The 13,932-nt window shown below is 49.1% G+C and overlaps 1 protein-coding gene across 2 annotated transcripts in view; it reads right to left on the bottom strand.

Annotated features, from left to right (window-relative positions):
• The window catches only part of LOC134928654 (tubulin delta chain-like), a 150,983-nt gene that overhangs the window by 7,952 nt on the left and 129,099 nt on the right, over positions 1-13,932 (bottom strand). For both annotated transcript variants that reach the window (XM_063924607.1, XM_063924608.1), the window contains exon 9: positions 3,468-3,543. In XM_063924607.1, the coding sequence (XP_063780677.1) occupies positions 3,468-3,543 (76 nt within the window). The remainder of the gene's footprint in view (positions 1-3,467; positions 3,544-13,932) is intronic.

Genomic DNA, 13,932 nt, shown 5'->3' with positions numbered 1-13,932 from the left:
AGGCAGTGGGGTCTATGACAGACAGACAGACAGGCAGTGGGGCCTATGACAGACAGACAGACAGTGGGGCCTATGACAGACAGGCAGACAGTGGGGCCTATGACAGACAGACAGACAGTGGGGCCTATGACAGACAGGCAGGCAGGGGGCCTATGACAGACAGACAGACAGTGGGGCCTATGACAGACAGACAGTGGGGCCTATGACAGACAGACAGACAGTGGGGCCTATGACAGACAGACAGTGGGGCCTATGACAGACAGACAGGCAGTGGGGCCTATGGCAGACAGACAGGCAGTGGGGCCTATGACAGACAGACAGACAGGCAGTGGGGTCTATGACAGACAGACAGACAGGCAGTGGGGCCTATGACAGACAGACAGGCAGTGGGGCCTATGACAGACAGACAGACAGTGTGGCTTATGACAGACAGACAGACAGGCGGGCCTATGACAGACAGACAGTGGGGCATATGACAGACAGAGGGGCCTATGACAGACAGACAGGCAGTGGTGTCTATGACAGACAGACAGGCAGGCAGTGGGGCCTATGACAGACACACAGACAGACAGGCAGGTATAATACACACACACAGGTATAATACACACACACGCACATGTATAATACACACGCACAGGTATAATACACACACACGCACAGGTATAATACACACGCACAGGAATAATACACACACACGGGTATAATACACACACACGCACAGGTATAATACACACACACGCACATGTATAATACACACGCACACACACACGTATAATACACATGCACAGGTATAACACACACACAGGTATAATACACACACGCACATGTATAATACACACGCACAAGTATAATACACACACACACATGTATAATACACACGCACAGGTATAACACACACACACAGGTATAATACACACACGCACATGTATAATACACACGCACAAGTATAATACACACACACACACACGTATAATACACACGCACAGGTATAACACGCACACAGGTATAATACACACACGCACATGTATAATACACACACGCACATGTATAATACACACGCACAAGTATAATACACACACACATACACACACACACACACACACACACACACGTATAATGCACACGCACAGGTATAACACACGCACATGTATAATACACACGCACAGGTATAATACACACACACACGCACATGTATAATACACACGCACAAGTATAATACACACACGCACATGTATAATACACACACGCACATGTATAATACACACGCACAGGTATAACACACACACACAGGTATAATACACACACACACACACACACACACGTATAATACACACGCACAGGTATAATACACACGCACAGGTATAACACACACACAGGTATAATACACACACACACACGTATAATACACACGCACAGGTATAACACACACACAGGTATAATACACACGCACAGGTATAACACACACACAGGTATAATACACACACACACACACACACACACACACACACGTATAATACACACGCACAGGTATAACACACACACAGGTATAATACACACACACAGGTATAATACACACACACATGTATAATACACACGCACAGGTATAATACACACGCACAGGTATAACACACACACAGGTATAATACACACACAGGTATAATACACACACACACACACACACACACACACACACACACACACGTATAATACACACACACAGGTATAACACACACACAGGTATAATACACACACACAGGTATAATACACACACACATGTATAATACACACGCACAGGTATAATACACACACGCACATGTATAATACACACGCACAAGTATAATACACACACACACATGTATAATACACACGCACAGGTATAATACACACACACGCACAGGTATAATACACACGCACAGGAATAATACACACACACGGGTATAATACACACACACGCACAGGTATAATACACACACACGCACATGTATAATACACACGCACGCACAGGTATAACACACACACAGGTATAATACACACACATGTATAATACACACGCACAGGTATAACACACACACAGGTATAATACACACACATGTATAATACACACGCACAGGTATAATACACACACACACACACACACACACACACACACACACGTATAATACACACGCACAGGTATAATACACACACACACACACACATGTATAATACACACACACAGGTATAACACACACACAGGTATAATACACACACGCACATGTATAATACACACGCACACACACACGTATAATACACATGCACAGGTATAACACACACACAGGTATAATACACACACGCACATGTATAATACACACGCACAAGTATAATACACACACACACATGTATAATACACACGCACAGGTATAACACACACACACAGGTATAATACACACACGCACATGTATAATACACACGCACAAGTATAATACACACACACACACACGTATAATACACACGCACAGGTATAACACGCACACAGGTATAATACACACACGCACATGTATAATACACACACGCACATGTATAATACACACGCACAAGTATAATACACACACACATACACACACACACACACACACACACACACGTATAATGCACACGCACAGGTATAACACACGCACATGTATAATACACACGCACAGGTATAATACACACACACACGCACATGTATAATACACACGCACAAGTATAATACACACACGCACATGTATAATACACACACGCACATGTATAATACACACGCACAGGTATAACACACACACACAGGTATAATACACACACACACACACACACACGTATAATACACACGCACAGGTATAATACACACGCACAGGTATAACACACACACAGGTATAATACACACACACACACGTATAATACACACGCACAGGTATAACACACACACAGGTATAATACACACGCACAGGTATAACACACACACAGGTATAATACACACACACACACACACACACACACACACACACACACACGTATAATACACACGCACAGGTATAACACACACACAGGTATAATACACACACACAGGTATAATACACACACACATGTATAATACACACGCACAGGTATAATACACACGCACAGGTATAACACACACACAGGTATAATACACACACAGGTATAATACACACACACACACACACACACACACACACACACACACACACACACACGTATAATACACACACACAGGTATAACACACACACAGGTATAATACACACACACAGGTATAATACACACACACATGTATAATACACACGCACAGGTATAATACACACACGCACATGTATAATACACACGCACAAGTATAATACACACACACACATGTATAATACACACGCACAGGTATTATACACACGCACTATCTATAGTCAGTACAGCGTAACATTACCAGGGATCAGCGTAAGGATACAAGGCGTCCATGCGGATCAGCTCGCGGAACGCTCTGCACAACGGTACTAGTCACTTTATCCCAGGAGGCCGGGCCCCTGCGGAACACAATACACGGTGTAGGGATCACTGCGCCGCGTGACGCTGATTCATGATAACATAGTAACACCAAGGACAGTATGGATGTCAGACACTTCTGCTACTGGAATGTAGATATACAGGCCAGATAATGGTCATATACAGCTACTGTTCTACATACGCTTCAGAAGACGTTTCAGCGTTGGTAAAAATAGGATTTTGGTACTTACCAGGTAAATCCTTTTCTTTGAATCCATAGGGGGCACTGGAGTACTCTTGGGATATGGACGGCTTCCGTAGGAAACAGCACTGAATATTTAAATTTAGTAACTCTCCTCCCCTCCATATTCCCAGAGTACCTCAGTGTTTTTTACTGAGCTGAGCAGGAGCTATAGAGGTTGACAATGGAGAATTACATATAACATTATAACATAACAGACAACATTAAAGTTGACACATAACGTTACTGACAACTAAACAGTTGACACTATAACCGATAGAACTTGAAAACTTGAACCAGTCGGTGAGAACGTGTTACCATAAGATCCCCTGAACTTACCACAAACTAGATAAAACTGCTCTGGGTGGGCGTCCAGTGCCCCCTATGGATTCAAAGAAAAGGATTTACCTGGTAAGTACCAAAATCCTATTTTCTTTTTCATCCACTAGGGGTCACTGAAGTACTCTTGGGACGTACCAAAGCTTCCCTCGTGGGCGGGAGAGCTGTTTGGCACCTGTAACACTAGGCGGCCAAAGCTAGATGCTGATGCCGCAAACGCATTAACTTGTAAAAGCGCACAAACGTGTGCACTGATGACTATGTAGCCGCAAGGCAATTCTGCGTCGTAGAAACCCCACGACCAGCTGCCCCTGAAGTTTCCACAGAACGTGTGGAAAGAGCTGTTACTGATGTAGGCGGCTGTAACCTAGCATGAAGGTAAGCCTGACGTATGGTCAGTATAATCCATCTGGATAAGGTCTGCTTAGAAGCTGGCCAACCCATTTTGGCAGCATCATAGAGAACAAACAACGTATCCGTCTTACAAACTGTAGACGTTCGGGACACATAAACGCGTAATGCGCGTACCACATCCAAAGTTCCAGACTGTCCTGTTAACACAGGAACTACTATTGGTTGATTGATGTGAACATATGACACTACCTTTTGCCAGAAAGCGGGATTCGTACGAAGCTCCGCTCTGTCATCATGAAACACTACAAACAGTGGCTTGCATGCCAATGCACCCAAATCTGAAACACGCCTTGCTGAAGCTAAGGCTAGGAGAAAAAAATCGTTTTCCAAATGAGAAACTTAACATCCACTTAATGTAAGGGTTCAAAGTATGAAGCTGTACAAAATCTAAAACCAGATTCAAGTCCCATGGCGCTGTAGGTGGAATGAATGGAGGCTGTACTCTGAGAACACCTTGCAGAAACGGTGTGTGAGACGGCAATAGAGCCAATATTCTTTGAAAGTAAATTGACAAAGCAGATACCTGCACTTTTAGTGTAGATAAACGCAGTCCTCCATCTAACCCCGTCTGTAGAAATAACAAAAGACGGGATAACTTGAAAGATGATGTCGGAAACTTCCAAGCTTCACACCAACCTATATATGCACGCCAAATTTTGTAATAATGAGCTGCCATAACTGGCTTCCTAGCACGTAACATGGTTGGTATAACCGATTGTGGAATGCCTTTTGTTCCTAAGAGGGCGGTCTCAACAGCCACCCCATGAAACACAGCCGCGCTAAATCGGGGTAAAGGAACAGACCCTGTTGTAACAGGACCGGACGGAGTGAGAGCGGCCAAAGATCGCCTGCGAGAAATCCGCGGAGATCCGAGAACCAAGCTCACCGAGGCCAATGAGGCGCCACTAGTATGACTGTGGCGGACTCTCTGTTTTAGCAACAGAGGGAACAGCGGAAACGGTGGAAACAGATACACGTGGCTGTACTGTCACGCGATTGTGAGAGCATCCACCGCCACTGCCTTTGGATCTCTCATTCTGGACCCATACTGGGGCGTTTGGTGATTGTGGCGAGATGCCATCAGGTCCACTTGAGGGTAACCCCACCTTTGGACCAACATGCGAAACACTTCTGGATTTAATGGCCATTTTTCTGGATGAAATTCCCGACGGCTAAGATAATTCGCCTCCCAGTTGTCCACTCCCGGAATGAACACTGCCGACAATACCACTTGGTGATGCTCGGCCCAAATGAGGATTCAAGCTACTTCTCGCATGGCCATGCGGCTTCTCGTTCCTCCTTGTTTGTTAATGCACGCGACCGCCATCGTGTTGTCTGACTGCACCTGGACAGTGAGACCGAAGCATGTGCACTGCTTGTCGTAGCACATTGTAAATTGCCCGGAGTTCCAGGACATTTATAGACAGCAATCTTTCGTGATCCGCCCAGAGACCCTGGAGCTGACCAATTTGAACCACAGCTCCCCAACCTCTGAAACTGGCGTCCGACGTTAGAATTATCCAATTCCAGGCGCCGAACCGTTTCCCTGCGGTTAGATTGTGTACGTTGAGCCACCAGAGTAGAGATACTCTGGCCCGTGGAGACAACCTCACCCTCCGGTGAATCTGCAGATGCGAGCCCGACCACTGTGCGAGCACATCCAGTTGAAAAGGACGCAAGTGAAATCTTCCGAACTGAAGCGCTTCGAAAGCCGCCACCATTGTGCCTAAGAGGCGAATGCACAAATGTACCGAGACTGTGCGTGGCTTGAGCACTAATTGTACCAGATGACGAATAATCTGTACGTTCTGTTTTGGGAGGTAAATTCTTTGATTTACCGTATCGAGAATCATGCCCAGGAATTGAAGTCGTTGAGACGGAAGTAGATGTGATTTCTTGAAGTTGACAATCCAACCGTGCTGAACTAGTACATTGTACGTTAGCAGCGCATGTTGGAGGAGCGTCTGTTGAGACGGAGCTTTGATGAGCAGATCGTCTAAGTACGGAACTATTGTCACTCCCAGGGATCTGAGATGAGCTATCATCACAGACATCACTTTGGTGAATACCCGAGGCGCTGACGAGAGGCCAAACGGTAGAGCCTGAAACTGGTAATGGTTCTGCCGTATCGCAAAACGCAAGAACCTCTGATGAGGTGGCCAAATCGGAATGTGTAAGCACGCATCCTTGAGATCCAGCGCAATCCCTGAATTCTTGTGGCTCTAAACCTGCAATTACAGACCACAGAGATTCCAACTTGAATCTGTAGTAAGTGACGTACTGATTGAGACCCTTTAAGTTCAATATTGGCCTGACCGATCTATCCGGCTTTGGTGCCACAAACAGACTGGAATAATAACCCTGAACTTGTTTTTGTACAGGGACCGGAATCAAACTGCGGAATCCAGCAGAGACTGAATGGCAAATTACAGAACCGCCCTCTTGTCGTCCGACAGAGGTAGTCTTGAAAAACCGCAGTTGTGGGAGACAGTCTAACTCTAATTTGTAACCTTTTTACACTAAACTGCTGATCCACCATCTGTGGATGTCTGGAACCACGCCAAAAGGAACGTCTGAAGGTGTGCCCCCACAACTGATGGGCTGGGAGCCCGTCATGCCACTGGCTTGTCTGTGACCTTAGCGTCCGGACGACTGGTGTTGGTTTGTTGAAACCACGTCCTCTACCACATCTACCGTGGGTGGTTGTTCCTGTATCACGGCCTTGAAAGGTCTAAAGGATTGGAACGCTGGTTCAGAGTATTACCGTCTATGTACCGCAGAAATCCATATGTCCACTTCAGGACCAAACAATTTCTTGCCAGTGCAAGGTAACGCTTCTATACCACATTTAACCTCCGCCTCCGTCTGCTAAGAACGCAGCCAGAGGGTACGTCGTGCCGGAGCTAGTGAAGCTGAACGGCGATAACAAACCTGGCCGACGTCCATAGAAGCCGTACCTAGATACTCAGCAGATTCACAGATGTGATGAGAGAATTATAAGGTGGTCTTTCTGTAGGCTGAACTGAGCTGTGTTCCACGCAACTACAGCCTTATTCTCCCAAATTCCCCCTAAAGTAGGTCTAAGCAACACCCCGGCTGCTGTATACATTGACTTTAGTATAGCTTCTAGCTTACACTGACTGGTTTTTAAGCGTAGTAGCAGTTGGAATGGGTAACTCTGTGAAAGGTTTGACACCAGCGAATCCACAGCCGGTGGATTTTCCCATTCATAGACTCTGGTTTATGAAGAGAATCTGAATAAGGAACACACACTGGAGTTCTCTGTTGTTTAGCAAATAATCTGACTACTGGCACACCTCACCTCCTCATATTCGTCATGCGATAGGAGGTCTTCATAACGCAACATACCTGAAAATGGGAAGTTATAAGAGAAATGATAACTATTTTCCGGAATAGAGCTAGACCTTTGTGCAAAGTCCTGAACGTCTCCTGAGCCTCTACTGGCATCTCAGGAGGCATTGCCTTAGCTTCAGATCTCGCTGATTCACGTTCCTTACATGGCGTGGCCATTTTCGATTGTAAACCCGACATTACATCCTCCAGCCTTGGTATGGAGGCTGAGGGGAAGGGAACGTATGTGTAGCTGTATTTACAAACATATAGTGCATGTGGTAGATCCCTGGACACACACGTTGTAGTGAAGCTGCTTTCGATTTAGCATTAGCTACAGAGACAGACAAGTACACAAAGAGAAACAAGTCCCACGACTCAGGAAATGTTACTAAAGTGTATATAAGCCTGAAGTGTATTGCACATGTTCTACACTACATGAAACCTGTGCAAAATTCCTAGTAACACCCATGCTCCATCCGATGGCCGGGTGTAGTAGGACAGCAACTTCCTGAAAAAAGAAGCAGGAAGTAGAGTTAAAATGGCGTCCTGCCATGTGCTTTTTTTTTTATTTTTTTTATTTTGTATACAAAGATATATATACCTACATCCATTTTATATATCTATATATAATATATATATATACACATACACAGACAACACATATACATATATATATAAATATATATATATATATATATATATATATATATATATATATATACATATATCCAAATACACATGCATATATATACCCATCTATTTAAAGCTATATGCAATACAGGCTTAAAAGCCTGAACGTGACGGTGTGCTGTGTAGATAATGTGCTGCTGCATGAAAATGCAGCTTAGTTTATGGGGCCTCTCGCGTCTATGCGGGCACAATCCTCTTCCCTCCCGCGCGACCTCCCCTTCACACATGGACCGCGGCAGCACGCACTGACCGCGGTCAGTCTCCCCTCTCTCCTCTCCCGGCAGACAGAGCCGCGCCAGCCGGCGTTCGCGGCCCGGAGCTCTGAAGCGGAAGGGAGGGGGAGAGCAGCGGCGCAGAGAGCCGAGCGTTGGGGAGCGATGGAGAGCGCCCAGCGGCGGCTGCTAGCCCTAGCAGTCCGGGGCTGGGTAGTGGCCGGCGCTGGCGGGCGGCCGGGAGTGACCGTGGCAGCAGCGGCGCAGGGCTAAGGATAAAATAGAAAACTGTTCCGACCCCACATGGCGGGCGGCTGCGTGAGCTGACCGCCCCTACCCCCAGCAATATAAATAAAAGGAGCAGTGCCCCTTACCTTATGCTGATGGTGGAGGCTGTGACAGGGCTTTTTAGTAAGTGCTGTCTCCCTCCTGCAGTCTCAGTAACTGAGTTGCCTGTAGGCTAAGAGGGTGCTCTGTAGCGAGGACCGACATGCCAAGAGCTGCATGCAGCAGCTTCCACAATTCCTGACCCACGCCTTTTGGAAGGGGGGAAGGGTTGTGGATATTGTTTAGTAAAAATAAAAAGTAAAAGAAAAAGAAAAAGAAAATATTCAAAATAAGTGTGGTTGAGCTCCACACAAGCCTTGTTGCTACTTCGAGCACAGAAAAAACACTGAGGTACTCTGGGAATATGGAGGGGAGGAGAGTTACTAAATTTAAATATTCAGTGCCCTGTTCCTGCGGAAGCCGTCCATATCCCAAGAGTACTCCAGTGACCCCTAGTGGATGAAAAAGAAAGGGAAGGACCCGGCCCAGTGACTCCTATATAGCAATGTCAGGAGGATTGTTCCACCTTGTGAGAGGAAAATGTGACAAGCCATCCCCAACCCGTTACTATGGGCGTCATTACCTCTGTGCAGTACGGGGTCCCCATCCCTATGTCTGACGCCCCAGAGGAAGAGCTGGTAGCGACGTTAGAAGATGCCCCGTTACTATGGGCGTCATTACCTCTGTGCAGTACGGGGTCCCCCTCCCTATGTCTGACTCCCCAGAGGAAGAGCTGGCAGTGACGTTATAAGATGCCCCGTTACTATGGGCGTCATTACCTCTGTGCTGTACGGGGTCCCCCTCCCTATGTCTGAGGCCCCAGAGGAAGAGCTGGCAGTGACGTTAGAAGATGCCCCGTTACTATGGGCGTCATTACCTCTGTGCAGTACGGGGTCCCCCTCCCTATGTCTGACTCCCCAGAGGAAGAGCTGGCAGTGACGTTATAAGATGCCCCGTTACTATGGGCGTCATTACCTCTGTGCAGTACGGGGTCCCCCTCCCTATGTCTGACTCCCCAGAGGAAGAGCTGGCAGTGACGTTATAAGATGCCCCGTTACTATGGGCGTCATTACCTCTGTGCTGTACGGGGTCCCCCTCCCTATGTCTGACGCCCCAGAGGAAGAGCTGGCAGTGACGTTATAAGATGTCCCGTTACTATGGGCGTCATTACCTCTGTGCAGTACGGGGTCCCCCTCCCTATGACTGACGCCCCAGAGGAAGAGCTGGCAGTGACGTTATAAGATGCCCCGTTACTATGGGCGTCATTACCTCAGTGCTGTACGGGGTCCCCCTCCCTATGTCTGACTCCCCAGAGGAAGAGCTGGCAGTGACGTTATAAGATGCCCCGTTACTACGGGCGTCATTACCTCTGTGCAGTACGGGGTCCCCCTCCCTATGTCTGACGCCCCAGAGGAAGAGCTGGCAGTGACGTTATAAGATGCCCCGTTACTATGGGCGTCATTACCTCTGTGCTGAACGGGGTCCCCCTCCCTATGTCTGACGCCCCAGAGGAAGAGCTGGCAGTGACGTTATAAGATGCCCCGTTACTATGGGCGTCATTACCTCTGTGCAGTACGGGGTCCCCCTCCCTATGTCTGACTCCCCAGAGGAAGAGCTGGCAGTGACGTTATAAGATGCCCCGTTACTATGGGCGTCATTACCTCTGTGCTGTACGGGGTCCCCCTCCCTATGTCTGACTCCCCAGAGGAAGACCTGGCAGTGACGTTATAAGATGCCCCGTTACTATGGGCGTCATTACCTCTGTGCAGTACGGGGTCCCCCTCCCTATGTCTGACTCCCCAGAGGAAGACCAGGCAGTGACGTTATAAGATGCCCCGTTACTATGGGTGTCATTACCTCTGTGCAGTACGGGGTCCCCCTCCCTATGTCTGACGCCCCAGAGGAAGAGCTGGCAGTGACATTATAAGATGCCCCGTTACTATGGGCGTCATTACCTCTGTGCTGTACGGGGTCCCCCTCCCTATGTCTGACTCCCCAGAGGAAGAGCTGGCAGTGACGTTATAAGATGCCCCGTTACTATGGGCGTCATTACCTCTGTGCTGTACGGGGTCCCCCTCCCTATGTCTGAAGCCCCAGAGGAAGAGCTGGCAGTGACGTTATAAGATGCCCCGTTACTATGGGCGTCATTACCTCTGTGCTGTACGGGGTCCCCCTCCCTATGTCTGAAGCCCCAGAGGAAGAGCTGGCAGTGACGTTATAAGATGCCCCGTTACTATGGGCGTCATTAACTCTGTGCTGTACGGGGTCCCCCTCCCTATGTCTGAGGCCCCAGCGGAAAAGCTGGCAGTGACGTTATAAGATGCCCCGTTACTATGGGCGTCATTACCTCTGTGCTGTACGGGGTCCCCCTCCCTATGTCTGACGCCCCAGAGGAAGAGCTGGCAGTGACGTTATAAGATGTCCCGTTACTATGGGCGTCATTACCTCTGTGCAGTACGGGGTCCCCCTCCCTATGACTGACGCCCCAGAGGAAGAGCTGGCAGTGACGTTATAAGATGCCCCGTTACTATGGGCGTCATTACCTCAGTGCTGTACGGGGTCCCCCTCCCTATGTCTGACTCCCCAGAGGAAGAGCTGGCAGTGACGTTATAAGATGCCCCGTTACTACGGGCGTCATTACCTCTGTGCAGTACGGGGTCCCCCTCCCTATGTCTGACGCCCCAGAGGAAGAGCTGGCAGTGACGTTATAAGATGCCCCGTTACTATGGGCGTCATTACCTCTGTGCTGAACGGGGTCCCCCTCCCTATGTCTGACGCCCCAGAGGAAGAGCTGGCAGTGACGTTATAAGATGCCCCGTTACTATGGGCGTCATTACCTCTGTGCAGTACGGGGTCCCCCTCCCTATGTCTGACTCCCCAGAGGAAGAGCTGGCAGTGACGTTATAAGATGCCCCGTTACTATGGGCGTCATTACCTCTGTGCTGTACGGGGTCCCCCTCCCTATGTCTGACGCCCCAGAGGAAGAGCTGGCAGTGACGTTATAAGATGCCCCGTTACTACGGGCGTCATTACCTCTGTGCAGTACGGGGTCCCCCTCCCTATGTCTGACGCCCCAGAGGAAGAGCTGGCAGTGACGTTATATGATGCCCCGTTACTATGGGCGTCATTACCTCTGTGCTGTACGGGGTCCCCCTCCCTATGTCTGAGGCCCCAGAGGAAGAGCTGGCAGTGACGTTATAAGATGCCCCGTTACTATGGGCGTCATTACCTCTGTGCTGTACGGGGTCCCCTCCCTATGTCTGACGCCCCAGAGGAAGAGCTGGCAGTGACGTTATAAGATGCCCCGTTACTATGGGCGTCATTACCTCTTTGCTGTACGGGGTCCCCCTCCCTATGTCTGACTCCCCAGAGGAAGAGCTGGCAGTGACGTTATAAGATGCCCCGTTACTATAGGCGTCATTACCTCTGTGCTGTACGGGGTCCCCCTCCCTATGTCTGTCTCCCCAGAGGAAGATCTGGCAGTGACGTTATAAGATGCCCCGTTACTATAGGCGTCATTACCTCTGTGCAGTACGGGGTCCCCCTCCCTACGTCTGACTCCCCAGAGGAAGAGCTGGCAGTGACGTTATAAGATGCCCCGTTACTATGGGCGTCATTACCTCTGTGCTGTACGGGGTCCCCCTCCCTATGTCTGAGGCCCCAGAGGAAGAGCTGGCAGTGACGTTATAAGATGCCCCGTTACTATGGGCGTCATTACCTCTGTGCTGTACAGGGTCCCCCTCCCTATGTCTGACTCCCCAGAGGAAGAGCTGGCAGTGACGTTATAAGATGCCCCGTTACTATGGGCGTCATTACCTCTGTGCTGTACGGGGTCCCCCTCCCTATGTCTGACTCCCCAGAGGAAGACCTGGCAGTGACGTTATAAGATGCCCCGTTACTATGGGCGTCATTACCTCTGTGCAGTACGGGGTCCCCCTCCCTATGTCTGACTCCCCAGAGGAAGACCTGGCAGTGACGTTATAAGATGCCCCGTTACTATGGGTGTCATTACCTCTGTGCAGTACGGGGTCCCCCTCCCTATGTCTGACGCCCCAGAGGAAGAGCTGGCAGTGACATTATAAGATGCCCCGTTACTATGGGCGTCATTACCTCTGTGCTGTACGGGGTCCCCCTCCCTATGTCTGACTCCCCAGAGGAAGAGCTGGCAGTGACGTTATAAGATGCCCCGTTACTATGGGCGTCATTACCTCTGTGCTGTACGGGGTCCCCCTCCCTATGTCTGAAGCCCCAGAGGAAGAGCTGGCAGTGACGTTATAAGATGCCCCGTTACTATGGGCGTCATTAACTCTGTGCTGTACGGGGTCCCCCTCCCTATGTCTGAGGCCCCAGCGGAAAAGCTGGCAGTGACGTTATAAGATGCCCCGTTACTATGGGCGTCATTACCTCTGTGCTGTACGGGGTCCCTCTCCCTATGTCTGACGCCCCAGAGGAAGAGCTGGCAGTGACGTTATAAGATGCCCCGTTACTATGGGCGTCATTACCTCTGTGCTGTACGGGGTCCCCCTCCCTATGTCTGACTCCCCAGAGGAAGATCTGGCAGTGACGTTATAAGATGCCCCGTTACTATGGGTGTCATTACCTCTGTGCTGTACGGGGTCCCCCTCCCTATGTCTGTCTCCCCAGAGGAAGATCGGGCAGTGACGTTATAAGATGCCCCGTTACTATGGGCGTCATTACCTCTGTGCTGTACGGGGTCCCCCTCCCTATGTCTGAGGCCCCAGAGGAAGAGCTGGCAGTGACGTTATAAGATGCCCCGTTACTATGGGCGTCATTAACTCTGTGCTGTACGGGGTCCCCCTCCCTATGTCTGAGGCCCCAGAGGAAAAGCTGGC

Source organism: Pseudophryne corroboree, chromosome 5, assembly GCF_028390025.1.
Source record: "Pseudophryne corroboree isolate aPseCor3 chromosome 5, aPseCor3.hap2, whole genome shotgun sequence".
Lineage (NCBI taxonomy): Eukaryota > Metazoa > Chordata > Amphibia > Anura > Myobatrachidae > Pseudophryne > Pseudophryne corroboree.
This window is presented reverse-complemented; position numbering and strand designations above follow the sequence as displayed.